General features: G+C 30.7%; 1 protein-coding gene across 1 annotated transcript; it reads left to right on the top strand.

The window, feature by feature from the left end:
* On the top strand, positions 1–27,766 carry LOC129981949 (uncharacterized). The gene is made up of 5 exons (XM_056093018.1): positions 1–106; positions 15,182–15,237; positions 18,574–18,661; positions 22,372–22,483; positions 27,454–27,766. The coding sequence occupies exons 1-5, from the start codon at positions 66–68 to the stop codon at positions 27,571–27,573; spliced, it is 417 nt and encodes a 138-aa protein (XP_055948993.1). The 5' UTR covers positions 1–65; the 3' UTR covers positions 27,574–27,766.
* Positions 27,767–27,822: the final 56 nt, after the last annotated feature.

A 27,822-nucleotide genomic window follows, 5' to 3' on the forward strand; every position in this document is an offset into this window, starting at 1 on the left:
AATGGTTGAAGTACTTTGGCATCGCCACGCGCTTCGAGTTCGAGTACTGCTGGGTATAGATTGCCATGCTGTCATTTGCTGAAGGGAGTTGGAAAACCCAAAGCTGGTAAGTACACTCTGTCTGTATACAGATATAGCAAATTATATTTATATTATGTGACAAAATTGATATCTTAATACGAATTTCTCGCCCAATTTTCAAATTCTGCAAGGTTTATTTTTGCAAAAATAAATATTATATATTTTGCGGAATAATTTATTTCCTTTTAAATTATGGTAATATAAGATCTCATAAAATATTAATCTAAAGCAGAGGCGAGAACTATAATTTGGTAAAACTTTATGCGGCTCTGGTTTGGAAACCTAAATTCCCATCGTTTTTGGAAATTCTTATTATAAAGCATCCATGGCCCTTTTTAGTTTTCAAATATAATAGCATCTGGAAGTCAAAGGACAAAATAATTTATTTTATACTATTAAATGGCATTATTATGTTTATATATAAGTATTTTTTATAAGTTTTCTATAAAAAGTAATAGAGACGATAGCATTCATGTATGCATTCTTTAAAAGCTGAAAATGTAAAAAAATTGCAGTTGTATTTATACATTAATGCCCAGCCAGCAATTTTTAAGACAATAACATTTCTTTTTTGTGGATAAATAGAACTTGGTCCATTCTTATTCTATTATTTTCTTTTTGCTTTATTTAAAAATACATTTTAAATTTTCAATATGTATTTCAAAAAATAATTTTCAATTGGCATATGAGATTTCTCTTTGCTAGATTTAACTGCTGTCGTTTCAAAATATTTTTTCTCTATTGCGAGATAAAGCAATTCAAGTTATTTCACTGCATTTAAAAAAAACTTTTAATAATTATCAATAAAATTTTTTTAATGTTTTTCTGTAAGTTTTTTTGACAAATTGTGTAAAAAAATTTTAATATACATCTATAAAATTTTTAAAAAATATCTTCCTGTAGATTTTTTTGATAGCTTGTGCTAAAAAAATTGTTTTTCGGAATTTAATTTTTATATCGTAATTATCGTCTCCTGTAATTTCTTAAACATAATTTACAGAAACCTTTGCTTTAAATTAACTTTCGCGTAAATTTAATTTAAATTTATTCATTTATTTCCATTCCAGAAGCATTACCATTGTAGTAAAACCATACGAAGTCATTTTGAAATTTATATTTTGAAATAGATTCTATTTTTTTTCGAACATTTTCGAAAATTATTTTTATTATAACGGAAATATTTTATTATCAGCATAAATTATCCACATTGTCATATTTAACCACAAATTTTTTTTTAAAGATTCTATCATTTATTCCATTAAAAATATTTGTCTTATTTTAATGTAAAAAAAGATTTTTTCCCAATATCGCTTGGTTTGAAAACAGACGATTATTTAAAATAGTTTGCAATAAATACATAAAAAAAATTCTTAAAATTCATCTTATAAAAAAATTCCTCATCCGAGCAATTTGATGTGTTCCTATACAATAAAAAAATCTATTTTATTTTATAGGGAAATATTTACGATGCTTGTTTATAAGGTTCTTTGAAAGAATGCAAATGAAAGGAAAAGTAGAAAATAAATTTATAGTTTTTTTGTATAAAAAAATCCATTCTTTTGTTTTCTCCTTGGAAACGCCTCTTTTTGTATGAAGGGAAATCTTTCATAAATTACAATTGATTTTGGAGATATTATTTAATGCATTAAATCCTCGCCAAATGCGGCTTTGGAAAATGCAATTTCACATCTACGAGCTATTCTAATTATTTCCATTTAAATTTTCTAATACTAGAATTCATTTAAATGCGGTTAGCCTTGGTCAAATGTCTTTAGTAACTTTAAACAATTCCCACTCATTGAATATAAAGAAATTTCATAATATTTTGGCTACGAAAGATTTTTAATAGTTGGAGAAGTTGAAGAATTAATCGAAAATGGCGATCAAAATATAATGATCGATGAATTGGATTTTCTTGTCACATCAGCCGACAGTGAAGGCAGAGAACAGCGAAAAATGATGAAAACCATATTTAACTTACAAAAAATTAAATAAATTGTTAAAAAAGTAAAGTAATGAAATTGATCAAAAAGAAGCGACCATTTTGAGAATGTTTAAAAGATCGACTGTATTAAATGCGAAATTCAAGAAAAAAAAAAATGCAAATTTTTATAAAAATGTCTTACACATTTATTTATTAAGTAGTCTTTTAACATTTATTTCACTTTCCTTCATTCTAAATCCAACATTTTTTAAATTTATTTAAATTATCGATAATTTTTTATTCTGAACTTTATCTAACACATTCCTTCTAGACGAAATTAACCTTCGGAACTAGATCGCCCTTTGTATGCAATATATTAATGTTATAATACTCGCTTTCGGCAAGGCTTTACAGCGGATGGTTTTGCTTTTATTTTATAGAACCTAACGATAAATCAAGTTCCAGCAAGATTTTATTAGTAATATACTTTTTGTTAATTTACTAGTTTTTCAAAATTTGTTAAGCACGTTTCAAACTGATTCCGCGACAGTTTTAGTTTAGTTTAGTTATATTAACGTCCCGTTGTAAAGCAACACTAGGGCTATTTTGGGAGTACCTCGTCATTTTGAACCGCGGTCAGATGACGAGGACGACACCTGAGCTGGCACCGCCCTCTCCACGCCACACCACGCCAGTGGGAGGACGTTTGACATGACGGATTTAACGTGCAACAGACCCCCTTTCACGACGGTTCTTCGGTGGAATCGGGTCTCGAACCTGAAACCCTGCGGTTCATAAGCCGAGACATTACCACCAGGCCTTGATTCAGCGGCAATAATATCTTGAAACTTTCTCGTATAGTCTATATCTATATCTATACTTATAATAAAGCTCAATGTGTGTGTGTGTGTGTGTGTGTGTGTGTTGGCGCTCTACAGGCCAGACCGTTTGACATACAGCTACCAAATTTGGTACACGTATACCTTGGAGGTTGGGAATGTGCACCTGGGGTTTCTTTTTTCGAATTTTTAATTAGAATTTTAATTATTAATTAAAAACTAACTTTCCCGCCAAAAAAATCTTCCATTTTCCCCACCGCCAACTTTTCCGCCAAAAAAATCTTCCATTATCCCCAGCGCCAAACGAGAAAGGCTTCAGTTTTTTTTTCTCCCAACAGTAATGAGGCTAGGGTTAAAATTTTTCGGCGGATTATTTCAATCGGTTCTGTTTATTTTCTTAATGTTTGATGCATTTAAAATTAAACATTGTTAATGAATCAATCTTTCAGATTCATTCTGAAGTACTTTTGAATTAAAATAAAACAGAATAAAGGAAATTAAAAGTTTCTAATCCGCATAGCGTTACCCCAACTGGCGTAGAAAAAATCACGTATTTGCGTTACGTAACCGGCGAAGAAAATTCACGCATGCGCATTCTGTTCTGATTGTTGCCATGACAACGTTATCAATGGATGATTTAAATTATTTTTGGGTTAGTTGCATGCTTTTGTAAGTAAATTGTATTTATGTTAGTTATATATTTTTTGTATATGCTTATAGTTTTAAGTACATCGTTTTTTAAGTAGTTTTTTTAAAACCTGTTTTCAAACGTTTATTTTAAACGATTCGTTTTATTTTCTTAGTGTATGATGCATTTAAATTTAAACATTGTTAATTAATCGATCTGCTCATAATGAATCTAAGAAAATTTTGTTGACCAACTCTTGAGATATTACATAAATTTAAAAAGATATTCTTTAGTGCAGATAAAGTTTAAACGCTGAGTGACTCTATTTTCAGTAATCAGATTATAAAAAAATGCTTTGTTTCAGTAAAAAATATTATTATATTAATTGAAGATAAATTCTTTCCACTTTAATTTAAAGCATAAATTCTACGGGTGCTAACAGAAAATGAGAGAGATACATATTACGTTATGACTGAAGGCCTTTATAATATTATGAATGAATTATATGATAATCAAAATTTGAAGTTTTAAAATATTTTGATGAAGAAGCTATTAAAGTAGAAATTGCATAAAATATTTAGTTATTAAAATTTTAACGAACATTAAGATTGGCGAACCGGCTGGTCGCCAAAGGCGGCTAGTACTTATAATAAAGCTAATGTGTGTGTGTGTGTGTTGGCGCTCTACAGGCCAGGTCATTTGACATACAGCTACCAAATTTGGTACATGTATACCTTGGAGGTCGGGAATGTGCACCTGGGGTCTCTTTTTTTGAAATTTTAATTAGAATTTTAATTATTAATTAAAAACTAACTTTCCCGCCAAAAAAATCTTCCATTTTCCCCACTGCCAACTTTTCCGCCAAAATAATCTTCCATTTTCCCCAACGCCAAATGATTTAGGCTTTAGTTCTTTTTTTCTCCCAACAGTAATGAGGCTAGGGTTAAGATTTTTCGGCGGATTATTTCAAACGATTCTGTTTATTATCTTAATGTTTTATGCATTTAAAATTAAACATTGTTAATTAATCCATGTTTCAGATTCATTCTGAAGTACTTTTGAATTAAAATAACACAGAATAAAGGAAATTAAAAATGTATAATCTGCATAGCGTTACCCCAACTGGCGTAGAAAAATTCACGCATTTGCGTTACCGTAAAAGGCGAAGAAAATTCACGCATGCGCACTGTGTTCTGATTGTTGGCATGGCAACCATTAACAACGGACGATTTAAATTACTTTTAGGTTAGTTCTATGCTTTTGTAATTAATATGTATTTATGTTAGTTATATATTTTTTTGTATATTCTTATAGTTTTAAGTACATCGTTTTTTAAGTAGTTTTTTTTAACCTGTTTTCAATGATTTAAATTATTTTTAGGCTAATTGCATGTTTTTGTAATTAAATTGTATTTATGTTAGTTATATATTTTTTGATATATGCTTATAGTTTTAAGTACATCGTTTTTTAAGTAGTTTTTTCAAACCTGTTTTCGACCGATTATTTTAAACGATTCATTTTATTTTCTTAGTGTTTGATGCATTTAAAATGAAACATTGTTAATGAATCGATCCGTTCATGATGAATCTGAGAAAATTTTATAATTCTTGAGATATTATATAAATTAAGAAAGATATTCTTTAGTGCCCATAAAGTTTAAACGCTCAGTGACTCTATTATCAGTAATCATATTATTAAAAAAAATGCTTTGTTTCAGTAAAAAATATTATTATATTAATTGCAGATGAATCCTTTACACTTTAATTTAAAGCATAAATTCTACGAGGGGTAACAGAAAATTAGAGAGATACATATCACGTTATGACTGAAGGCCTTTATAATATTAGGAGTGAATTATATGACTATCAAAATTTGAAGTTTTAAAATATTTTGCTGAAGAATCTATTAAAGTTGGAATTGCATAAAATATTTAATTATTAAAATTTTAACAAACATTAAGATTGGCGAACCGGCTGGTCGCCAAAGGCGGCTAGTAATTAATAAATTTGTAAACCTTTTTCTCCAACATAAAACATTTCATCTTAGTGAAAGTCATAAACTCCACGAGTGCTCAGATTTTTAGTGTTTTTTTTGTTTTTTTTGACATAAGCATTCTGTGCTCCGTAGTATAGTAAAGAAAGCCCATACTTAGCGCCGTTTTTCCTACAATTAAAATCAAAATTTGACAACTACAAATATAATTACACGATCACAAATTTATTAAATTTTATTTATTTAAATCGTCGAATTTATGTTGCATGCGAAAGTACAGATTGGCAGACGATGAGGCCTTTAATAGATTTGGCTTAAAATTTGATAAAAATATACGCTTAAAATACTAAAACTGTGAACTAAATTTCATTTATCTAAGTTCTTAATTTTTTTGGATTATCGTGTTCCCGTGCATGCGAAAGTACTGTTCGGTAAGTATCATAATCTAAATCTGTTAATAGACATTTAGCAGACGATTCCTTTTCAGACATTTTATAAATGCTATCATTTTTATTTTGTTAAAATATTATTAAAATTAAAAGCAAACGAATTTTTCTTTGATAAACATATTGTGCTAATATTACTTCGTTTATTTTTTGTATAATAGCTGATGATCAATTGTAAACCTTCTGGAATCTGGCAATATTTGTAATATATGCTTTTAAGTTGAAAGAATAAACAAGCCGATGGAATTCAAAATGCTTGGAGTATTATTTTAGTTGTAAGAATTTAAGATGCACTGCAAGCTATAGTTTGAAGCTTAAGAAAACGTGTAGTTTTTTAGAAAGCATGCAAAAAGAACTTATATACAGGCGATTAGCCTCTTGAAGGATTTTGTTCCAGATTTGATACGAATTCACATTTTAGAAGTTAAATTTCTAGACTAAATTTATCGAACTATGTATCCAATTCTTTAGGTTTTGTAGCTATCGTGTTCACTTGTAATGACAAGCCGGACAGACAGATTTATTATGACTGGATTTCGTTCAAAATTTAATATAAATCTACAATTTCATGTAAAATTCATATTCCAAATTTCATCGGTTTAGTTCAAGCACTTTTGAAGTTATAGTTTTCAAAGACTGATTGAGAAACAGTCAAATGCTGTTACTAGCAGATCAAAAATTATACACGGATGCCATTTTGCGCTCATTCAAATGAACTCACAGTTCTATAAATGAATGAGACACACTAAAATCGTAAAAAAATAATACGAGAAACATCTTCTAGCTACCATGAGCACTATCGGTATTTATTTTTTCTTGTTGTTACAAAAAGACATTGCCCCTCCTAGAAAACAATAGTTTTTTTACAGCTGAGTTGAGTTGTAAATTCTGCTCAGTTTACAGATGCATTTAGCTAAAATGTGTTTTCAGATAGCAAAACATATTTTATCTATATCAAAATCTTGATTTATTTTTGGTGGTTACAATATTTACTCTTTGTATATAAGAAAGTGAAAAGGTATAACGTAATTTTTATCTTAAATTTAAAAATTAAAATACCAAATGATAGGTGGCATATTTGTTAGCCATTTGTTTTCTTATACAAAAGCTGGATAGTTAATGAGCATAACATACCATAAGCCATATAATCCCTGTTTATATGGCTTAGTTCTATGGTAACCGTTTGACTGGCTATAATTAAAATTTAAAAAAAATGATAGGTGGCCACAAAACAGCCTTTCCTGTTCCAAGGTACATGCAGAAATTAATGGATGAAATTAAATTTCAAATACAGTCTGTAAGAAACGTAGAGAAATAAATTATGAATGATAATTATGCTAAAAGTCGTGAGATTCTAGTACTGTTCTCTCTTTCTCTCTGGGAAATTCGCACAACATAAATTGATTACGCAAATTCCCTATGGATAGTAACAGCAGCCCCATACATTCCTTTTAGAGAACGGATAGCAAGCTTTTAGTCAGTAATTCTTTGACTCTTTGGTGAATTTTGTTTGATACGCGTCCTGTAGGGCAGGGGTGGCGAACCTTTATGGATCACTGTGCCATTTTTTCTAAAGAAATGTTTAATGAGGTATAGACATGCCGACAAATAATTTTGACTTGTGATTATTGGGAAAATAATAAAATTAAATACTAACAACTTAATACTCTTTCTTTACTATGAAACTATACATTTTGCACTGTTTAGTAGTAAATGTTTTAGGTATGTGTAATTCAAATTAAAGTTATATTAGTGTGACTTCTGTTGTTGCAGATTAGATGACAAATATTTTATATTAGGATTGCAAGGCGTTACTTTTAGCAGAATGCATGCTGAATTGGGAGTCATCTGCCAAACGGTTTCTAAACGAATCTTTAATGTTATTCATCTCTGTAAATAATGACTCGCAGGCATAAGTAGATGAAAATATAGTTAAAATAGCTTGAGCCAGCTACTTCAAACAATTAAATGTGTCTGGAATCGAATTCCATGTTTCCAAAATTTCGTTACTCTCATTTTTACTTATATTGCTTGTTAATCTTCATGTTTCAATCGATTCCAACTTTTTCCTTGTTTCAATAATTTTTTAAATCCATATTGAACTAGACTGGAAATCAATCAGTTGCATTTCAAATTATTCAATTTCAAGCCAATCGAATTGGGACAAATTCAGTTTATCAAATGAAACTACATCATGGTACATAATGAACTTCCGACAATTCTTTGAACTGAGAAAATCTCGCTGAAAATTCCTTGATTGAAGAATCAATTACGGAAATAAATTCTTCAATGACTTTTTCTTCATCTGGTTTCTCATAAGCATCTAAATTTGATATATAATATTGATATTTTTTTCAAGTTTGGGAAGTGATATTTTTGATATTTTTTTTCAAGTTTGTAGTTTCTTGTTATAATATCGTTTCTGAAAACACACAGTTTAGCGACAAAGGTTTGTATGAGATCCATCATGGTGGCAATTATTTTATTTGTGCTTTGAAGTTTTACGTTCAATTCATTGAAATGTTAGCATATTTCTGTAAAAAACATCAATTTTGAAAGCCACATAACATCCAACAACTGTCGGTATTGTTCAATTTCACCCTCATTTTGCAGAAACAGTCCGATTTCTTTCCAGAAGTCAACAAAACTTTGAAGTACGTTCCCGCGGATCAACCAACGAACATTATTATACATTAGTAAACCATTATACACCGAGTTGACTTCATCCAACAAAGCCTCAAACTTTCGTTTATTTAAAGCTTGCGACGATATGAGGTTGACTGTTTTTTGTGACTAACGCCATTATATTATCAAAAGATGTTAAATCCCTCTTAGCACACAAGGCTTGTTAGTGAATATTGCAGTGAAATTGCAGAATTGAATTTCACTGCATTATTCACTAACTTATGTCTGTTTGAAATAAACTAATAAATAATTTTTTCCCACCATATTTTGTTGTTACTGAAACAATTCTTTTCAAATCAATTCTTTCTCAGTTCACAATTTTTTAACATCCTTAGAAATATCTGTGGCCTTTGTAGTTGTTAGCAATGATTGTTATTGCAATTAATTCTTCCTTAATGACGTTTCCTACAAAATATCGAGCAAAAATAGCTAAACGTGCAGATTTAGTGACGTCAGTACTTTCGTCAAGACAGAGCGATATAAAAGGAGCGGAGTTAATGTCATCTGTTACATTTCCGGCCAGTTTTAAAATTCTTTCTTTTATTGTGTTTCTAGATAGAGGAATATCTTTGATGCGCTGAATTATTTTACCTTTATTATCAAAATTCTCAAAAAGTGAGGACGCGCATGTTAACCAGGCTTCCTTCAAAAACTCGACCTCTTGAAAAGGCTTACTCTGCCTATCAATGATATTTGCAGCCAAGTAACTTCCCGCGCTCACATTTTTGCTGACATATTTAATCATAGACGTCGATTGTTTATTTCTGTCTTTTACTGCACTTGCAGGGAATGGGAATATGCACCCCGCGCACCGCTACTGATCACTCGCGTTTGTTCGAATTATTTCACAGTGAACTTTGTTATTTTGAACTCAAAGGCAAACCGTTTTGATCGGTGACGTGCCCAAAATATTGTGTCGCGTACCATCAATGGCACGCGTGGCACTGGTTCGCCATCCATGCACTAGGGTTTGTCTCCTGTAGCTCTTTTTGCAATTTAGAAGGCTTCATAACTTGCAGGTTTCATAATTCCAAGTCAATTGTCTGTTGTAGCACTGGCAGTTATGATTAAACCAGCTGGAGTAGTCTTTCTGAAACTTTCTCGTCTACTCTGGAACAAAGGTTTTATTCATCCGTATAAAATTGTGAATCTTGTTTAAGGTTGTAGATACCTTACATGGCATTGGTGAACGATTGATTGCGAAATATGGATCTTTGGCATAAACTACATTTTTAATAAATCTATTGCGAGAATATGTATTTTTGACACTTTTTTGCCGGTTGATTAATACCAAACTTTAATATAAAACTACAGTTGTAATCACTCGATGACATAGTAAATATCATCGATTTAAATCATTGCGTTTATATCCATGCAAGAGTATAGACCGACATAAAATAAACCTCTTGACGAATTTGGTTTCAAATTTGAGAAGTATCCATATTTTAGAGGCTAAATTTATGTACCAAAATTTAAGTGCCAGTTTTTTACACGTCGTAGTTATCGATTCACTTGTACAAAAAGCTACAGAGACAAAATTCCTGTTTATGGATTTCCCTCAAAGTTTGGTGGAAATTTACAAATGTGTTTGTAATCTCATAAACCATATTTCAGTCTCCTAGCTCAAGGCGTTTTTAAATTATCTTGTTCACAGACAGACAAACAGACATAATGCTAAAAGTATGTTTTTCGGATTATAGAAAGTAAAAATTCGTCAAAATCTCGAGTTCGAAATTTTTGACGATAATAATACTTACTCTATATTTCGCACTAGCCGCCTTTGGCGACCAGCCGGTTCGCCAATCTTAATGCTCGTTAAAATTTTAATAATTAAATATTTTATGTAACTCCTATTTTAATAGCTTCTTCATCAAAATATTTTAAAGCTGCAAATTTTGGTAGTCATATAATTCATTCATAATTTTATAAAGGCTTCAGCCGTAACGTAATATGTATCTCTCTAATTTTCTGTTAATTCCCGTAGAATTTATGCTTTAAGTTAAAGTGGAAATGATTAAAGTGCAATTGATATCAGAACATTTATTTTTACTGAAACGAAGCATTTTTTTTTAAAATGTGAGTACTGAAACCAGAGTCGCTGAGTATTTAAACCTTATGAGCACTAAAAAGCATCTTTCTTAATTTATGTAATATCTCAAGAAGTTTTCAACAAAATTTTCTCAGATTCATCATGAACAGATCGATTCATTAACAATGTTTAGTTTTAAATGCTTCAAACACTAAGAAAATAAACAGAATCATTTGAAATAATCGGTCAGAAACAGGTTAAGCCTTCAAAACCAAGTCCATATCCGTTGAAAATAGTTGTCAACAATCAGAACACAATGCGCATGCGTGAATTTTCAGCGCCAGTTATGGTAACGCAAATGCGTGAATTTTCTACGCTAGTTGGGGTAACGCTATGTGGATTAGAAATTTTTAATTTCTTTTATTTTGCTTTATTTTAATTCAAAAGTACTTCAGAATGAATCTGAAAGATCGATTCATTAACAATATTTAATTTTAAATGCATCAAATATTATGAATATAAACAGGATCGTTTGAAATAATCGGCCGAAAAATTGTTAAGCCTAACTTTTTTAGAGTGGGAAAAAAACTGGCCTTACTCATTTGGCGGTGGAGAAATGGAAAGAGGTTTTGGTGGGAAAGTTAGGTATTAATTAATAATTATAATTCTAATTAAAAATTCAAAAAAGGGACCCCAGGTGCACATTCCCGACCTCCAAGGTATGTATGTGCCACATTTGGTAGCTGTAGGTCGAACGGGCTGGCCTGTAGAGCGCCAACACACACACACACACACACACATACACACACACACACACACACACACACACACATTGAGCTTTATATAAGTATAGATATAAGAAAGTGAAAAACGGGTACATCTTCGAAACTTTCTTACATGCTATCTAATAAAGCTGCTGTATTTTACCTTCTCTTGGAAGTGTAGAGTTTGTGCATCATCTTTGCACATATTTTTATTTTCAGTGTTTTCAACATGAGAGTTATGTGCTTCTTAGAACAATAGAAAAAGTTTGTAATTTTGTACTAGCTGTATGCCATTAGCTCCGAAGTAAAATTTTTCACTTTCGAATTTTATATAGATTTTCTAATTTTCTCTCCAGCAATTTTAAGCTGACTGATTCAATTAATGTCTTTCAATCACATCAGATAACACTTTGAAATTTAAAAAAAATAATGTATTCCATTTTAATTGTTTCACTGCCTAAAAGTCAAAAATCTGGGCGAACAAGTTGGTCTCCAAAGGCGACAGAAACTAATAAAATGACGAATCGAGATTAAAGAGCCAGCATATTGTGCAAGCATGTAACTAAACTGATGAAATTGTCAGGAAAATTAAATGAAGAAACAGATAAAAAATTCTAAACTAAGTTAAAAACTCAATATATTATACAAAAGTTACGGAAAGACAAGAAAAGTATATTCCGTCTCTCTGTTTGTTTTTGCAAAGAAGAAGAATTCAAAATAACACGCATCCACTATCATAAACAGACAGGCTATTTATTCATTCTAAAAATAGGCCGAAAATAATTTATATAAATTTACAAATCCTGCGTCATTTATCTGAAATATGAAATATTCATCAGTATCTGCGTATTCATTTCTGAATAGTTGGAAATAAACAAATTTATGCAAAAACGATATTCAGCAGAATTTTGATTTACAACCCTTTGTGTCAGTATTTGTAAAATTATTTCATGTTTAAATTCATGATGTGCTTTTTAGAAATAAATAAACTTCGTCTTTATGTTTAGATTTGGAAAAGAAAATTTTGAAACCATAAGCTCCACCTCTCTGTAGATATCACTCATGAATTTTATTTATTTATTTTTTACTGACCCTTTATTTTAGTCCTTAGATTTCATGCTTATTTCCTCCGTTGGGCGCATGACATTTCAGTTTTAGAGCTTCCTTTTTTCGGGGGAAAAAAAGAATTTTTTTGGGACATAAAATAAATTTTGGAAGGTTGTCCTTGAAATACAATTGAAATATTTTTATAAGAAGATTTGGGTATCTAGTTGGAAATATTGTAGCATATTTTAGGCCTGATTCGTGCATTTTAAAATTTGCTCGTGAGTGTTAATCAGGATAGCGTGCATTCAAAAATGGTTCTTATATTTTCTGCATGCATTTGAGTGTAAATTCAGTGACTAAAACAATAAAAAGGATAGCTATAAAATATACGTAAAATATTCTCTGAAATTTGTTAAAATTAGAGATATGAATTGTAAGAAAACAAAACTATAATTATTGAAATCCTTATTTCTTAAATTTTAAAGCGGTACAAAAATGGATTTTATGGGATTGGAAGCTGTGCCACGATTATACAACGTTTATATACGTTTACAATATCTTTCAAAAATAGAAAAAAGTGACGATATATCTAGATATCATAAGTTTCCAAATAAAATAAAAAATTGGCGAAATCAGTAGAGTGATTGGGACCGGGAGAAACCAAGCTTTTTTTTCTTTTAGAGAATGTAATATAAAGTAGTATTTTTGAGTTATCGTTCGAAAATAGAGGGTGTTGGGGACAGAAGACCATCCATTGATAATATGCCAAGACATCAAGAGAAAAGAAAATTCGTGAAGTCAAAAAAGTGATCAAAACTCTGTCCTTTAGTTATCGTAATTATTTTAAATACGTAAGTTATTTAGATGAAGATTTATTTCAATAAATAAATCAACATATTTTCAAGATTTTGAAATCAGGCAACGGAATGAATGGCAACGGAGCGTCTTGCATAAATATTAAACCTATTCATTTAACACTTTAAGATTAATTTGTTAATTTTGTTAAATATTGTTAATTTGTTTAATATCATTAATCTCATCTGTTGTATAAGTCATTAGTTACTGATAATATACACTTCTGGTTCAAACATCGTCCGTCACAGATGACAAATGATATATAATCTTGAAAATTAATAGTAATTAAATTAATTATTATTTGAAAATTAATTTTAAATAGCTTTTGAACTGAATAAGAAATATACTCAAATGTATCTGCCTAGATATAATTTGGTAGTAAAAAAATAATGTGTATTAATTAAACATAATATACACAAGAAGCTCTTCTGGTTCGTCCTGGCATAGGGGCAGCGCGTCTTCCCCGTGATCTGGGCCTCCTGGGTTCGAGTCCTGGTTTGGGCATGGTTGTTCTATCTGTGAGATGAGTGAATGTGCCCTCCTGTAAAAGGGGGTTGTGAAAGTGAATGAGTGATGCTTGAGTAGCAAAGTCGTACTCTTGGCCCTAGTTGGTGCTACTATAAAAACAAGAGACGCTCCCCAACCGGCTTAAAATAGCTGTCTTCGTAACACCGGGCTTATCCATGGCAAGTGCTATGAAAAACAACAGCAACAGAGCTTCTGTCTGTTTTATATTGTCAGCCTATATATAAAATTAGATATGGCGGGCAAGATGGAAATGATGTCAAAAGATGACTTGGTGATTAATGCTTTAAATAATAGACATCTGATCACTCAAAGCCTTCCGAACCGTCATTATAGAATCAATAATGTTAAAATACAGAAAATTATACAATAAACGTAAAAATAATGGCACTGTCCTTTCTGAATTGATTATTCTTCTCTGAATGTAAGACAGAAAGTGGCTTGGACTTTGAGCTATTTAAATCCCCCCCCCAAAAAAAATGTCTTACCTAAGATATAAATATTTTTTGTTTAATAAAAGTTAATAGATTTTTTTTTTGGTTAGGCGAATATATTTTAACCCGAAAGAATTTTCCTCTGCAGCGCTATTGCAATTTGAATTAAAAACCCACGGCGTCCTTGCATAGATATACCGCATCTTCCCCGTGATCTGGACGTCCCGGGTTCGAATCCCAGTTCAGGCATGGTTGTTCTTCGTCTGTGTTCTGTCTTTGAGGTGTGTGAATATGCCCCTCCCCCCTGTAAAAAGAGGTTGTGCAAGCGAATGTGTGAGTTTCATCTTCATATGAGCTAGAAGTCAGACTTCTGCCCTCGGGTGCTTCAGGGGTCTTTACCCTCAGAAGCTACTGCCCCCCCCCCCTTTTCCGTGGTAATGCGGACACGACATCATCATTAAAAACCCATCGTTGAATATGCAAAAGATTTTTACTTTTTTATTTTCAAATTATGCGAAGAGAAAATATTTTAATCGCAGATTCTACGAGGAATAATCAAAACTCCCGGTAATCCATATGTGAATAATCAAGAACACTAAAATAGAGAGAGATTTTAGTGTGGAAGATTTTAGTGTTAATTAGAGAGAGTAGTAGAGAGATTTTGTAAAGTAGAGAGAGAGAGAGTAGTAGAGACAACTTAAAAAAAGAGAAATCCTATTTTTTGAATTCCTGCAAATGACCACCTTTATTGTTACTACCGTAATAATGCGATCAAAAGCTAAGTGATTTTTAAATCACTTATTATAAATGTATATATAAATCTATATTTTAAATGCTTTCAGTCAAACTGGCATATGTATAAAGCAAATTCTGACAATATAAATATAGAATTAGATGCTTGATAATAGACTTTTTGTTTAAATAATTTTCAGGATCATGCTGATGCTGGTAATTTTCGTCATATCTGTGATGTCATCATCTGCAAGAAGTAAGTAAAATCCATTTATTAAATACAATTTCGTTATAACAACTCAAATGAACTCAGGGATTTTTTTTAATTAATTCTGGTCTTACTTAAAAGAGAAAAAACAATGTTAGTCTCAATTGCTTTTAACCATCATTGAGTTATTGCCCTTAAACAGAGCCGGATTAAGCTACTCGGGAATCTCTAATGCTTAATTCTTAAGACTGGAAAGGATATCAATCCATTGAAAGAACAGCAGACAAATGGCGGTCATTGAATCAGAGCAGCTTTCGGATTTTCACAATTTCTCGAATATCAGGATACATTTTCTTTGATTTTCAGTCATTTTAAAAACAAGTACTAATATTACCTGGAATATTCAAAGTATTAAATGTAAATTTTCAATGTACATGCTTTGCTAGCTTATTGTGACACCTTTTCTAAATTTCCTACAATTTGTGTGAACACTCTGAATATTTTAAGAAAAAACTCAGACAAATTTGGTGTTTTTGATAAAAAAAAAAAAAAAAAAAAAAAAAAAAAAAAAAAATTCAAATCTTTCCAAATTATACATAACATTTCAAAGAAAATCCTCATAAGTAATGTGCACTTAAAGCAAAAACATTAATGAAAACTGGAAATCAAAAGCACAGCTTCCTGTGATACGCTTTGGGCGAGTCCAAATTGTTTCATCCTTTCCTTTCTAGTCAGACCCCTAAGCGTCCTTGTGTCTGACTCTTTCCTGTAAATAAAAGTTCAAGCATATATTTTTACACGGCTGTGACCCCAAGGAAAATTTCATCATTCTTCAGGAGATATCCAAAAAAATCTACAAATTCAAAATTTCTCTAATTCACTGGCATCTATGTGTTTGAACTTGCAGGAACAGAACTGTCAGAACTTGAATTAACCGAGAAAAATTGAACCAGTCTTTCGAGAGATATCCAAAAATTCTGCAAATACAAAAGTTTTTTAATTTATTGGTCACTGTGTGTATGATTTATTTGTTGATTATTTCCTGGTTCATTTGCAAAAAAGTATACTACTAATGATATTTATTAAAAATGCACGAGTCATAATTGTACATTTATAATTCTCAAATACATTTTTACTTTACTAAGCTGGTCACCTTAATCCTTTAAAGGGCCATTTTTTTCTAGTCATATTATGTTAAAATATTTTTAGGCTTGCAATTAGAATAAGAAAAGGGATTCATTTAGCGTATTAGATAAATTTAATTTGATTCATTAATTAATTCGGTTAATTAATAATTAAGTAACAAATCAAGTCACATCATTTTGTGTAAAATAAAGAACTAAATCACCTAAGTTTCTGTCTTTCTAAAAAAAATTGGCAAAACTTATGCCAACCTACATAAATTCATACGAAGATTGATAAATTTGGTGGGAAGCATACTTCCCACGGCCCTAGAAAGGGTTAACAGAATACAGAGGCATTAGGATATTTCATCCTTTAACGAGATTTCTTATGTTCAGGATACATTTAGAGGATTTGAAAATCCCCTGAAGGAAGGCAAGAAAATTCTATGCAGAATGTTTAGAAATGATATTTAATAAGCTTTAAACAAAATTATAAAGAGAGAATGTATAAAAATCGGGAATAATTTACTTCCCATTCCCGATATGACAATTGCTTAAAAAGCGAAACAAATCCATCTAGCTATCTAGAAATATATTATTTCATTTACTGAAGTGGTATATCGAAATGTGGAATTGAAAATATTCGATGAAAAATTTTAAATTTCATTCTATTTAATGAAATGGTAGTTTTTTGAGGAGAAACATTCTTTAGTACGGAGTGATTTCTTTCACAAGCTCAGAAAAATGAAGATATCATAACCTTATAACAAGTCCGCATGAAAGTACGTGTCTACATTCGGGTTGAATTACCTTTTTTTTTTTTTTTTTTACTTTTGTAAAAATTTGTAAAATAGTTATATTCTTTTGCATTGAAAAGATTGAAAAAACATGTATGAAGCCAAAATATATCAATTAAATGGCAATTTTAAAGAAATGGAAAAACGCCTTTTTTGGTTAAAAAGATATATAAAGTAAAATCTTTTATTTTATAGACTTTTGAAATGATTTGCATAAATTTTTGCACATAGCTTGAGAAATATATTACCTGGTTCCTAAACTAAAAACAAATAAGCTGTATTACTTTTTAAATATCGGGTTTCGACTGATGGATAATATGAAATGTTCAATTTTTTTTTCTATTGTGGAATGTTAAAACAACTATAAAATATTTGTTAACGAATAAATTACATATTCTCAGGAACTGCAGAACATATTGAGAAATTATCATAACGAATTTCAAAAGGAATAAATATTAGATTTTAATTAATGAGAATTTTCTTAAGAAAATTCTATCAAAGATTAGGATTTGAAAAATCAACATCAAAAGATGTAAAATTGCATTTCATCGGTATCACTTTCAAAAAATGCACTTGGAAATAAAATTCAAATGATTTTATAAAGAAAACTGTTCAACGTATTAATATGATTATTAATTGTTCAACCTAAGATAAGATTATTAAATAAAAAAATTAATATTCATCGCAACAATTGGACTTTCCAATGTAGTAGCCTACCTTATAGCCTTTTACATTTAACTAACTGAAAATTTTTTGAGGTAGTCTTTAATAATCACTGCAATGGGCAGTAGTGAAGCTTCTTCGTTTTGAGCCTTTTTTCATTTTGGATCATTAGCCTTTGATTCACCACAGCTTTTAAGGTCCATCTGAAAAACTGAGAGTAAAATTTGGAATAATTAGTTGCTTCATCAATACGGGCCACCAAGTACATGTGCTGAATAAGTACAGGCAGAATGCTGTACAGCAGATTTCGTCAGTTTGTGGTAGCAGATGAGTGGAATGGAGAGGTGGATCATGGAAACTGAGCATATAATTTGGAATAATTAACTGTGCTATCAATACAGGCCACCAAGTATACGTGTTGAATAAGTACAGGCAAAATGTTGTACAGCAAATTTCGTCAGTTTGTAGTGGCAAACGGATAGCATATTTCACATTATCCACTGAATTTTTTGTACACGTTTTCACAGCTGCAAAAATACTTTTCCACTTATAAATGTAAGTTCATTTTGATATGAAACCTTTGTCCAAAAAATACAAATTTTAATAGCATAATAATTCTAAGTAATATGGTAAAAAAAATTAAGCATATAACTTTTAAGAATCATTTCAGCAATAATTTTTTCTACTGAATGATTGCTAAAAGTTCAGTAAAGATATCTCCTGGTAATTATATAAATCACAAGCTTAAGTAAAAACTCGTCTTTAAAATATTACAATAATGCTTAAAATTCCCTTTACAGCAATTGAGAATGATACCTCTGAATCTTTGGATCTGTTTGAAACGACGAATGAAACGAATTCTGAACTACACAGAGAGAAAAGACAATTGTAAGTTTCTATTGAAAGGCATTTACTATCTATTATAATTCTTTTTATAATCTGTACTAATAATAAAGGAGAATGTGTGTGTGTTTGTGTATGTATGTGTGCATGCGTGAGTGAGTGCATGTGTGTGTTTGTTTCTCTCTATCTCTCTCTGTCTGTGTGTGTGTTTCTCTCTATCTCTCTCTGTCTGTGTGTTTCTCTCTATCTCTCTCTGTCTGTGTGTGTGTTTCTCTCTATCTCTCTCTGTCTGTGTGTGTGTTTCTCTCTATCTCTCTCTGTCTGTGTGTGTGTTTCTCTCTATCTCTCTCTGTCTGTGTGTGTGTTTCTCTCTATCTCTCTCTGTCTGTGTGTGTATGTATATGCGCGCGCGCGTGTGTCAACGCTTTATGGAACAGACTGTTTGACCTAAAATGGTCAAATTAAGCACAGATATAATTCGACGAGTAGGAATAAATAGGGTGGAGGGTTTTTTAAAAATTTTGATTTATTAAAATGTAAAAGTTTTTGTTTTCATTTTTCCGCAATAATTTCCAAAAATATTATCGCACATTTTTTTTTCTTTTTATAGTACTAGTTTAATTGTTGTGTAGTTTCTTCTTTGAATTTTGACAGTATTTAAAAATTTTTTTGCATCATTTTCAATAATGTGTTTTATAATTGTAATGAAATTCAAACTGTTTTCATTGCTTCAACAAATATTAAATCGCCTAATCTTCGTTTTCGTGTCATTTTGGGTACAGATATTTAATCACATTGTTAAAAGCTAAAGAAGGAAGATTCTGTCCATCATTTGTGTAATTTACATCAGAAATTAAAAAGTGAAATTACAGTATCATATAAGACAATTTGTAATAAAAAAATAAATTACTCGGTGGGCTATTTTTTAATGACGATATGATGATTCCATTTAGAAGATTCACGCAAACAATAAATATAACAGATATAAGGCTATTAAAATAGTAAGGTTGAAATATCTATGACAATTTAATGCTAAAAAAATACTTCGTTGTGGTAAATTTTGAAATTTCAAGCGAAACAGTTGGTCACAAAAGACGTCTAGCGTATTTCATAAAAGCCTAATTATAGTAAATCAATATATTTTTTGAAATTCATCTTGATATTTTTCAATGGATAGCAGATTGTAGAAATTGAAGAGTCAAAACGTCATATGATAAACAGAACTAAGCCTCCCACATAACATTTAATTGCATGTTGTCCTACATTGTGCAGTAATGTCGAATCAATTTTTTTTTTCGCATATGAAGCATATAAAGAACATCGAAACTTAAATACCAATCAAATTTCGTACCAAATCCGTCAAAGGGTTGATTTTTAGCAGTCTTAACAAACATGTAACCACGATAGTTCAAAAGCGTATGGTTTAAATTAACAGTATGAAATTTAATATGTAATTTGGGACAAAAATTCTAATTTTGGCAAATTTATTTTTCAGTGTAAACAACGCATCTAAAACACACATTTAATATTTGGGTAATTATTGCTTAATGCCAAGGATTAATCACTTTCAAAAGCCAAGCCTTTCTTTTCGCCAAGAATCAGATAATAGATTCAATAAAAATGTTGAATTTACACTAATATTTCATAAGCACTGTTCGTCGCCTCCAAGCAAGGCATTAGCATACTCACATATAGCTTTATCAAGGAGAATACATTTATTAGAAAGTTTGGAGAGTCACTCCTGAGGGCTGTGAAATAATATTTTTGTAAATAATCGCTGAAATACGCCAAAATTCAGTTTAATTTTTAATTAAAATTCAATTTAAAATTTAAAAAATTACTCTTAACTGTAAATTTTTACCCTCCAAGGTATATGTATCAGATTTGTTAACAATAGGTCAAATGGTCTAACCTGTAGAGCGTCAAAATACACACATATTCGTCTTTATTATTAATAGAGAAATGCAAGAGAATCTCGGCAAGATCACTATTGGCAATTTCTAACCTGACAATATCTCTAGCGTGGCATATTGTCAATGAAATGCATGATGCAAGCAAGTGTCGTTATGCAAATAAAGAAAACAAAGGAATATAAATAGCACAATGCAGAGTTGATGTAAGAAAGATAAAATAGAAAGAGCAGGCGGACATTCTTTTCGTAAATTACGTGATATGAGAACGTTACTGTCCTTTAACAACGACGGTATAAGTAATCAAATCAAACCTGGAATAATTTTATGCTGGGATGTTTAAGAATAGAGGTTAGAAATCCTCACTTGCATCCCATTTGAAATATGCGCAGTGGTACTAAAAGTATATCGGCTAAGCATATTTTACGTGTCTCATTTGAGCTTGACTCTCTTTCCTCTGTAATTTTTAAAATCTCATAAGAAATTTATTGCATACTAGCCGCCTTTGGTGACCAGTTGGTCCACTGGAATTAATGATCGCTAAAAATTTTAATTAGATACTTTATGGAATTTGGTTTTAATGACTTCCTCAGGAAAATATTTTTGGCAATGAATATATTTGATCGTCAAATTTTGATAATCATATAACTCATACTATTTTAGAAACTTTACGCCTTTCTGTTTATTGAACTATGTATCACTCTAATTTGTCATCTCCTTTAAAATCTGAACTAAAATTTAAAACGGAAATGGATATAAAACGGATGGAATATAAAAATCTTTTTTTGCTAAAACAAAACATTTTTTTTAACAAAAATATGAATACAATAGGTAAAATCATTCAGTATTGAAATCTTATGCGCATTACAGAGTGTTTATTTATCAATCATACAGTATCTTAGAAATATATATATATTTTTTATATATATATATATATAACGTAAATTTCAGTTTGCAATAATAATAACAAATTGAGTACTCCGACCCATCCGAAGGCACACGGAAAAACTTAAATGACCGGACCGCCGCAACAACAACACTGGAAGAACTGTAATTGAGTCCTAAGGGCCATCACCGGTCACAGTGCAACCCTTCCCAAAGGAAGTACGTCCCGTCATGGATGGGAAGAGTCAAACGCCCACCTTTTCGTTTACCCACAAGGGTGAAGAGAACCTACCACCATGCCGGAAGCTTCCCCCCTCCCAGTGGGGCAGTTTGAAACAATAAGAAAGAATTTATTAAATGTAAATTCTAAGATCGCTGATCGGCAAAAATATTTAAAATTTGTAATTCAGCAGAACATTTAGTGAATCAACAGAGCATTGAACATTCATTGATTTATTGAACATAGAAAATAATTCTTTACTTTATTTAGACCATTTTTCCTATTACATGTATATCGTAACTAGAAGATGTAACTGTGACTCAATCTGGAGGGTTATATATATATATATATATATATATATATATATATATATATATATATATATATATATATATATATATATATATATATATATATATATATATATATCTTATAATTGAATGTCATATAATTCTTGAAATCTTTTTCCTTCTGATGTTTTAGAGCTCTCAATCTTAACGTAAATATTAATTAATTATTTAATATTAATTATTTCTGACAAACAAATTCTCTTATTTTCATCGTTTATCATACATATTTAAATGAACGGAAATAATTCGACTCATTTCCGTTCTAGAAAATTGGCAGCATATATTTAATCGAGGGAATTCATATGGATATTTGATCTCAAATTTATGGAAACTCATAAATAAACTTATTTTGATTCTACTTATTTGACTGTTCTTTATTTCTTCTCATAGATTTGGGTTCACAGATTTCGGCACATTTTTTGGTCGGGCAGCAGACAATTTCAACAGGATTCGAAGTGTCGTTGAGAATGGTTTAGCTTTAAGCACATCAATCACAAACATGGTAAGGAAAATGCACGCATTGATTATTTTCATATTTGACGAATATTTTTTATATAAATGTGCATGTGATTTACTGCATTATTTTGTAGCTTCTGTGATTTATTATGGCTTACAAGGAATTTTAATTTTTCATTCAGGCATTGCCTTTTTATATATGTTATTCGATTAGAGCTCTATATTAATGTCTTTAATATGAACATTGCCTGTAAATCTTTGAAATATTTTATATAAGTCGATTATTATTTCGATTTTTTTGTATATTAAATACTAATAGGCACCTTTAGCTAGCAGCTGTTTGATTATCATTTATATATTTAAAATAATTGTCAAGACAAAAGAACATTCTCGCAGCAACCAACAATATATCAGTTTTTTTTTATTTCATTTGAAATTAATGCCACCAATTAATTACCCATAAGATTTTCATATCAAATCATTGGCGCCCTTCTCTCAGTCTCTGTCCTTTTTCAAGAGAAATTTCAAAGCATTACTTCACTGCTCATATTCTGTGAGGAAAAAAACCTTGATAGCATTCGCAAGTCGTAACCACGAAATAAAATGTCTAATGTTCCGATTTTCTAATTTCTTTATATTGCAAGAAAGTTCAGGATCCTTAAATATGCCATCAAGGGTTCATTTGTCCTCTCTACTTTCATCTTCGAAAGATATTGTAAAGATAAAACTTCCCAACCTCCTCAACTAGACCCATTTCGCCGATTTCTTCCGAATTAATTTTTCCACTTTACAAGCCTAGCAAATTAATCATAATGCTTTATCATTATAACGCAGTTATATTTTAAAATATTTCTTTTTTTTTTTGATACCAAGGATGATAATATTAACAAGATTAATTAGTTAGCATTGATGAGCTATATTTTACACAACTAAAGTACAATAAAAGTATAGTCATAATAGCGTAAGTAAAAGTTACACAATATTGATAAAGCATTTTTATTGGTAAACTGTATTTCAAGATGCTGAAATTGCCAAGTTGGCGACGAAAATATGCGAAAGAGTTTCAGTTGTTAAGGCTATTTTGTCAAGTTAATTTTGCAATATCTTTCGAAATAAAGAGGAAAAAGCCATTGAACGGCCCTTGGTGACGTGCCGAGGAGCCATGAACATTCTTGTGAAACAGAAATTTTGGAAAGCGTTACAATAGTTAGAGTCGGTGAATTATGTCGCGGGATTTTCCTTTATAGAATGTAAATTTTTTTCTTAATGATTTTACGATTTTTCTTGGAAATGGAAGATGCTGGCTTGATGACATAAGCTTTCATATGAAAGAACACATTTTGAAATCGGTTCTACGGTTGAGGTTGTCGACCCCTGCAAAGATTTTTCAATCGGAAATATGCAATTCCGCTTTTCGATATTTTTTTCCTTAAAGAAAGATGGTGTTGAAAGGCAGGTAGCCCTTGATTACATATCTAGAAGGTATGAAATTTCATATGAAACAAGAATTGGCGATATCAGACTAGTGGTGAAAGCCGGGCCCTTTGTTCATTGATTTTTCTTATTGCTTACTCATATTTTACTATCATTTTAAACGCATTTATTCTGGACAGTAATTTGATTCAGGATAATTTCGTAATTTTGTTGTATTCATTTATTTCTATTCGTTTGATGTTTTATTTAAATATAAGATGGATACTCCCAGTAAACTGCAAAATACATGCATGCAAAAACCATTTAAAACTAAATCGCTAAAAGGACTAGAACAACTGAATTTGAAATCCTACATCTTAGATAATAGGTATTCACTATAAAAGAGATTTTCAAAACTTAACAATTTCAATTAAAAAAAATCTAATTAATGTTTTTTTCTCAGTAACTTCGGAAGAATGCAATCTTTCAAAGTTAGTTTTTATACCACTTTAATATTCACAAAATTAGTTTTTTAGAACGTTGTACGTTGTTTTCAAGTACGTTTCATAATAACACTTTTCATTCTTTGATTATTTCGTTTATTTTCACTTCTGTTGCGACGTTGTTAATATATTGTGTGTGTGTGTGCATATGATCGTTGCTGTAATTAAGAGTTAATCCTTAAAAATAATATGAAAGTTAGACGAATCAAGTTAAAAAACATTATCACGCTTTGGATTAAATATTCGATTTTTTTTGGGGGGGGGTTATATAGTCATGCTTATTCGAAATTTCTTGATTTTGTTTCGCATATTAAATTTTAACGCTTAGCACTCCTACGTCCAGCCCGACTGCCATTGCGCAGAATACATCATTTTCACATCCTTGTTGGATAATGATTATTATAAAAACCCTATAATAGCAAACACTTTTATGCTAATTTTTAGAAATTATAAATTAATTTCAAATATTTCTGAGATTTCTAGGCTCTAAAAGGAATCCTTATAAGTACAAATGTACAATAACGTATTTCATTACGTTTCGGAGTGCAAAGGGTTAAATTCCTGGATTCAGAAAAAAAAAAAAAGTCTTCGTAATCCATCGCCAATTTAACCCAATATCCATAAATTCAATGTAGTCTTCAATTTTGTTGAATGAAATGTTGAAAATGTTGTTGGTATAGTGTCAGAAAGTCGTTTATCAGTTTCGTTAAAATGATGGATTATTGGGGGGATGAAAATGGTTTTAGCTTGGTCTATCTTTTGGCAGAATTAATGTGTTTTACAATTTGATACAATAATTATGGAGTCATTCAGTTTTGGGAAAACATAATCCAGATAGAGCGGATGTTACACCCTCAACAGAACATAACTTTTTAGAACATTCAGCTCGAAGAAGGAAAATCATTCCTGCGCTATAGCACTTTTCAACCAATTTCGTCGCATTAAGAAAGATGTTACGATGTCTTCACAATCAAGAATATCCTGTGGCAGTTTGCGATGAGCGAAGATAGAACCTAGGACCTTGTGGTTTGCAGCCCAGTGACATGACCATGATACAAAAGCAATTGCTCGGGTAGTGTAGCTGTTAACTGGCTTATAACCTTTCACCACAGACTCGCCCTCCAATGAGTCGGAGCTGAGACGAACGATATGGCTGTTGAGTGGTGATGTTTTAGCTGTTGATTCAAATGCGCCTGTACTCATTTGAGTAGCGCCAAGCGTTATGACGAGAGTGTGAGTGAGTGGTTGCTGATGCTGTTGCACCAAGTGAGTTTGGCGACTTTGGTTGCTGCGTCAAGCGAGTCTGACGACTTTGGGTTTCGGGTAGATGGCGCCACAACAGCTGTACGAAGGTTGAAGGTTCATCGTCCGAGGTCACCAATGTGACGTGTTGGGATGCGCGAATATAAAACTTGGGACCTTGTGGTTTGCAGCCCAGTAACATGACCATGATACAAAAGCAAATGCTCGGGTAGCGTAGCTGTTAAATGGCTTATAAGCTTTCACCACAATTCCATGCAAAACTATTTTTGCGTGTCCCTCTTATTTGGCAACAGAAATATGCCTGAAAAGAAAGTACACTACTCTGTTTACTCTGAAAAATAATTCAAGTCCTATGCTGACATGATGAGAATAAGGTACAAAAATATCATCAATCCAAAATTTGTTGATAGACACTGTCACAGAAGAAATGGAATAACATAGTTAGTGGTGGTATCTCTCTAGACAGTCACACTGAAATTCATGAGCTTCATGAATGAACTTTCGTTGCCGTCAGATGTAAAGGCGAGATCCTAGATTTACATACTAATGCTATCATTCAGGAATTCATTCTGATATTCACAGATAACAACACTCGCTTTCACTGAACTAAGTTTGTCCAAGAATGTCTTGAGAAGTAGGTTTGCAATGAATGGATTAATCAGCCTAAAATGATCAGGATTTTATACTTTTAGGTTTACTTCAGAAAACAATGGACTATTGCATAACTCCATGGTCATTAAATGAGCTTGAACTAGTACTACTTCATTAATAGTCCTTAATTCTTATTTCGATGCCCAACAGTAATTAAATTAGGAACGTCGATGCCGGAAATACATTATAGACAGGAAAGGATTCACTCCCTATTAACATTTCTTCCTTTTTTTCTAAATATTCTTTTAATATTTTAAATATAATATTTTTAATGTAATCATTTAATTTTAAATCGTGATTGATGCTGATATTAAGTAAATATGTTTTTAAAGAATAGCTTCTAATTTTTATACTTTCACGTTTATTTGTTTGCAAATTAGATACAAAAAACAAACCTTATATAACTCTTGGAATCAGTGTGCAATACTTAATACCATGAAAACATGACGAACATCAAAAGAAACTTAATCAAATATTCTTTCAATATTTTAAATATAATATCTTTAATGTAATCATTTAATTTTAAAGCGTGATTGATGCTGAAATTAAGTAAATATGTTTTTAAAGAATAGCTTCTAATTTTTATACTTTTACGTTTATTTGTTTGCAAATTAGATACAAAAAACAAACCTTACATAACTCTTGGAATCAGTGTGCAATACTTAATACCATGAAAACATGACGAACATCAAAAGAAACTTAATCAAATATTCTTTTAATATTTTAAATATAATATTTTTAATGTAATCATTTAATTATAAATCCTGATATATGCTGAAATTAAGTAAATATGTTTTTAAAGAATAACTTCCAATTTTTATACTTTCACGTTTATTTGTTTGCAAATTAGATACAAAAAACAAACCTTATATAACTCTTGGAATCAGTGTGCAATACTTAATACCATGAAAACATGGCGAACATAAAAAGAAACTTCTCAGTTTAGTTTGTGATTGGAAATGCTGACATTAACTAATCTTTTCATAAATACAAAATAGAATATTTATGAAATCGATTTATTTTAGTATATTAAGTAATAATGCAACATTACTTTATTGTTTGTTTGTTCTTGCTATTTATGCAAGATTTTACAAATGGAAGGTATGAGCTGTTTTGACTTTTTTTATATTAATCCATTAGCAATATTGTAAAAGACTCACACTAATACCAGTTCTCATTTTTACAGATTAATGCCACAGCCAACACCAACCAACCAAGAACCGTACAAGCTGCACTTCAAACTGTAATGAATGGAGCGAGAGATGTGATTTTGGGATATTTTAGGAGAATGGGAATCTTGCAATAACAGCAAACACATTATAGAACTTATACTAATGCTCATACTCACATAATTTCAGCTTGTTGTTATTTATATATTTCTTATAACTTTTGTTATAGAAGAATGAGAAATTAAGTTGACCATGAGAAACTCAAAATGTAACATCATGTTTTGTAGAATTTTGATATAATTATTCTAACGAAATCGTATATTTTTAAAGCTTGAGATTGAATCGAAGAATCTAATTCTTGTTTTATTACATCGTATTGTTGTAAT

Source organism: Argiope bruennichi, chromosome 8 (genome assembly GCF_947563725.1).
Source record: "Argiope bruennichi chromosome 8, qqArgBrue1.1, whole genome shotgun sequence".
Taxonomy (NCBI): domain Eukaryota; kingdom Metazoa; phylum Arthropoda; class Arachnida; order Araneae; family Araneidae; genus Argiope; species Argiope bruennichi.